At 47.7% G+C, this 5,000-nt stretch overlaps 1 protein-coding gene across 1 annotated transcript in view; it reads left to right on the top strand.

Annotated features, from left to right (window-relative positions):
- LOC139575272 (fibrillin-1-like) overlaps positions 1–5,000 on the top strand; it is a 119,179-nt gene that overhangs the window by 5 nt on the left and 114,174 nt on the right. The window contains exons 1-2 of the mRNA XM_071400231.1: positions 1–392; positions 684–1,072. The exon at positions 1–392 is cut by the window's left edge and continues 5 nt beyond it. Coding sequence (XP_071256332.1) covers positions 819–1,072 — 254 coding nt within the window. The 5' untranslated portion in view covers positions 1–392; positions 684–818. The remainder of the gene's footprint in view (positions 393–683; positions 1,073–5,000) is intronic.

Genomic DNA, 5,000 nt, shown 5'->3' with positions numbered 1-5,000 from the left:
TTGGGGAAAGTTGAGGAGGGCAGGGATGGGGAGTGAGTGAGTTTGGCTGTGAGAGACAGGGAGAGAAAGAAAGCAGGAGAGAAGGAGAGGGAAGAAGACTTATCTTCTCCACGGCTACTGTAGAATGTCTCAACGCCTCTCTCCACCTATAGTGTAGAATGTCTCAACGCCTCTGATCACGCCATACAGAATCAAGACGTCCTGATCATCTCGGATGTGTCGGATTAATAAAGAAAGAACACATTGCTAGACTTTTGACAATTTGATTTTGTCACTGGAGGTTGTTTTCCATTATTCTTCTCCTTTTCTTGAAGCCGTTTATTCTGGAACAGCAAGTACGTGGGGTCCTGCGCGGGTCTGCTTTGACGACTGTCTCCAGCTGTGGAGAGAAGGTAGGCATTTTCTCCTGCGCAATTCATTGCACAATGCTTTTTGATTGTAATTAAAACAAACTTGAAGTACCACTTGTGTTCTTATTGGACTATTTGTATTATTTATACAAGTTATTGTTAGATACTTCGTCTGTAACCTCAACATCTGCCAGAGATGCATTCCGTGCAGACAGTCGTAGTGTCTATAGAAAAGTATCATAGCCCAGTTATTTTTTTCCAAGTTGCAGCATCTTCTGCGCTGCACATTTCTCTGCTTGTTTCTGAAAAACAATCTGACCATTTTTTTTGCAGCTTGACTCGGGACTATTTCCCTGAGCCCCCGTTGGATTTAGGAGAAGCGCGATTTAAAACCGAAAAGACAACAGTTTTTTTGACCAAAAAGTGGAGTTATTGTGAACTTGTGAGAAGATCACCAGGCCTGTAGCAATGTGTCGGGGGCGGCTGGTGAGGCTGGCGGTGGGTCTGGTGGCGGTCCTGTCGCTGTGGACGGAGCCTGGCGGGGCTGAGGCTGAGCAGGCTGGGCAGGCTGGGGGAACCGGAGGAGAAGCTAGACTTACCGAAGGAGAGCTGGTGTCTTTGCCGTTATTAACTGTAGACAGCGAGCCGGCCAGGCAGACTCCGACCCAACCCAGAGCCAGCCGGGCCAAGCGGAGGGGAGGAGGGACAGACGTCCTCAAAGGGTAGGCAATGGCTCTATCTATTATCACTTATCCCTTATGAGACAATCACCAGCACCTTACCTTCATTTACACCTTGTAGGCATAGTCTAATGAAGTTGTTACTAATTGTCTGTCATTACTACATCATTATACGTTTTAAACATATGTGTTCTGTAGGTAGTTAACCTGTCACAGTGTCATGCATGTAGTTCTACATTATATATCACTCTATTGATGGGGGAGAAGTTAGTTGTTTACTTAATCTATCTACAGGATTATCAGCATCCTCATTCTCCCTCACTAATGCATGTTCAATAAGAATCTGGTCTATTAGTCAGGTCACTACTACCTCTGTAGGCCTACTGCTGTGGTATACTAGTCAGGTCACTACTACCTCTGTAGGCCTACTGCTGTGGTATACTAGTCAGGTCATTACTACCTCTGTAGACCTACTGCTGTGGTCTACTAGTCAGGTCATTACTACCTCTGTAGGCCTACTGCTGTGGTATACTAGTCAGGTCATTACTACCTCTGTAGGCCTACTGCTGTGGTATACTAGTCAGGTCATTACTACCTCTGTAGACCTACTGCTGTGGTCTACTAGTCAGGTCATTACTACCTCTGTAGGCCTACTGCTGTGGTATACTAGTCAGGTCATTACTACCTCTGTAGGCCTACTGCTGTGGTATACTAGTCAGGTCATTACTACCTCTGTAGGCCTACTGCTGTGGTATACTAGTCAGGTCATTACTACCTCCGTAGGCCTACTGCTGTGGCATACTAGTGAGGTCATTACTACCTCTGTAGGCGGACTGCTGTGGATACGTAGTCCAGGACATTACTACCTCTGTAGGCCTACTGCTGTGGTATACTAGTGAGGTCATTGCTACCTCTGTAGGTCTACTGCTGTGGCCTACTAGTCAGGTCATTACTACCTCTGTAGGCCTACTGCTGTGGTCTACTAGTCAGGTCATTACTACCTCTGTAGGCCTACTGCTGTGGTGAATTAGTCAGGTCATTACTACCTCTGTAGGCCTACTGCTGTGGTGAATTAGTCAGGTCATTACTACCTCTGTAGCGCTACTGCTGTGGTATACTAGTCAGGTCATTACTACCTCTGTAGGCCTACTGCTGTGGTATACTAGTCAGGTCATTACTACCTCTGTAGGCCTAATGCTGTGGTCTACTAGTCAGGTCATTACTACCTCTGTAGGCCTACTGCTGTGGTCTACTAGTCAGGTCATTACTACCTCTGTAGGACTACTGCTGTGGTCTACTAGTCAGGTCATTACTACCTCTGTAGGCCTACTGCTGTGGTATACTAGTCAGGTCACTACTACCTCTGTAGGCCTACTAATGTGGTATACTAGTCAGGTCATTGCTACCTCTGTAGGCCTACTGCTGTGGTCTACTAGTCAGGTCACTACTACCTCTGTAGGCCTACTGCTGTGGTCTACTAGTCAGGTCATTACTACCTCTGTAGGCCTACTGCTGTGGTCTACTAGTCAGGTCATTACTACCTCTGTAGGCCTACTGCTGTGTTATACTAGTCAGGACATTACTACCTCTGTAGGCCTACTGCTGTGGTATACTAGTGAGGTCATTGCTACCTCTGTAGGCCTACTGCTGTGGCCTACTAGTCAGGTCATTACTACCTCTGTAGGCCTACTGCTGTGGTCTACTAGTCAGGTCATTACTACCTCTGTAGGCCTACTGCTGTGGTGAATTAGTCAGGTCATTACTACCTCTGTAGGCCTACTGCTGTGGTGAATTAGTCAGGTCATTACTACCTCTGTAGCGCTACTGCTGTGGTATACTAGTCAGGTCATTACTACCTCTGTAGGCCTACTGCTGTGGTATACTAGTCAGGTCATTACTACCTCTGTAGGCCTACTGCTGTGGTCTACTAGTAAGGTCATTACTACCTCTGTAGGCCTACTGCTGTGGTCTACTAGTCAGGTCATTACTACCTCTGTAGGCCTACTGCTGTGGTCTACTAGTCAGGTCATTACTACCTCTGTAGGCCTACTGCTGTGGTATACTAGTCAGGTCACTACTACCTCTGTAGGCCTACTGCTGTGGTATACTAGTCAGGTCATTACTACCTCTGTAGGCCTACTGCTGTGGTATACTAGTCAGGTCACTACTACCTCTGTAGGCCTACTGCTGTGGTATACTAGTCAGGTCACTACTACCTCTGTAGGCCTACTGCTGTGGTATACTAGTCAGGTCACTACTACCTCTGTAGGCCTACTGCTGTGGTATACTAGTCAGGTCACTACTACCTCTGTAGGCCTACTGCTGTGGTATACTAGTCAGGTCACTACTACCTCTGTAGGCCTACTGCTGTGGTCTACTAGTCAGGTCATTACTACCTCTGTAGGCCTACTGCTGTGGTATACTAGTCAGGTCATTACTACCTCTGTAGGCCTACTGCTGTGGTATACTAGTCAGGTCACTACTACCTCTGTAGGCCTACTGCTGTGGTCTAACTATGTCAGGCCATACACTTACTACCTCTGTAGGCCTACTGCTGTGGGTACACTAGTCAGGTCACTACTACCTCTGTAGGCCTACTGCTGTGGTATACTAGTCAGGTCACTACTACCTCTGTAGGCCTACTGCTGTGGTGTACTGAGTCAGGTCATTACTACCTCTGTAGGCCTACTGCTGTGGTATACTAGTCAGGTCACTACTACCTCTGTAGGCCTACTGCTGTGGTATACTAGTCAGGTCATTACTACCTCTGTAGGCCTACTGCTGTGGTATACTAGTCAGGTCACTACTACCTCTGTAGGCCTACTGCTGTGGTCTACTAGTCAGGTCACTACTACCTCTGTAGGCCTACTGCTGTGGTCTACTAGTCAGGTCATTACTACCTCTGTAGGTCTACTGCTGTGGGCAGACTAGTGAGGTCATTGCTACCTCTGTAGGCCTACTGCTGTGGTCTACTTAGTCAGGTCATTACTACCTCTGTAGGCCTACTGCTGTGGTCTACTAGTCAGGTCATTACTACCTCTGTAGGCCTACTGCTGTGGTCTACTAGTCAGGTCATTACTACCTCTGTAGGCCTACTGCTGTGGTCTACTAGTCAGGTCACTACTACCTCTGTAGGCATACTGCTGTGGTCTACTAGTCAGGTCATTACTACCTCTGTAGGTCTACTGCTGTGGTCTACTAGTCAGGTCACTACTACCTCTGTAGGCCTACTGCTGTGGTCTACTAGTCAGGTCATTACTACCTCTGTAGGTCTACTGCTGTGGTATACTAGTGAGGTCATTGCTACCTCTGTAGGCCTACTGCTGTGGTCTACTAGTCAGGTCATTTCTACCTCTGTAGGGCCGACTGCTGTGGTATACTAGTCAGGACATTACTACCTCTGTAGGCCTACTGCTGTGGTATACTAGTGAGGTCATTGCTACCTCTGTAGGCCTACTGCTGTGGCCTACTAGTCAGGTCATTACTACCTCTGTAGGCCTACTGCTGTGGTCTACTAGTCAGGTCATTACTACCTCTGTAGGCCCTCACCGCTGTGGTGAATTAGTCAGGTGATGACTACCTCTGTAGGCCTACTGCTGTGGTGAATTAGTCAGGTCATTACTACCTCTGTAGCGCTACTGCTGTGGTCTATTAGTCAGGTCATTACTACCTCTGTAGGCCTACTGCGGCTGGTCTACTAGTCAGGTGACTGCTACCTCTGTAGGCCTACTGCTGTGGCCTACTAGTCAGGTCATTACTACCTCTGTAGGCCTACTGCTGTGGTCTACTAGTCAGGTCATTACTACCTCTGTAGGCCTACTGCTGTGGTGAATTAGTCAGGTCATTACTACCTCTGTAGGCCTACTGCTGTGGTGAATTAGTCAGGTCATTACTACCTCTGTAGCGCTACTGCTGTGGTCTATTAGTCAGGTCATTACTACCTCTGTAGGCCTACTGCTGTGGTCTACTA

The sequence above is a fragment of the Salvelinus alpinus genome, chromosome 5 (genome assembly GCF_045679555.1).
Source record: "Salvelinus alpinus chromosome 5, SLU_Salpinus.1, whole genome shotgun sequence".
Taxonomy (NCBI): domain Eukaryota; kingdom Metazoa; phylum Chordata; class Actinopteri; order Salmoniformes; family Salmonidae; genus Salvelinus; species Salvelinus alpinus.
This window is presented reverse-complemented; position numbering and strand designations above follow the sequence as displayed.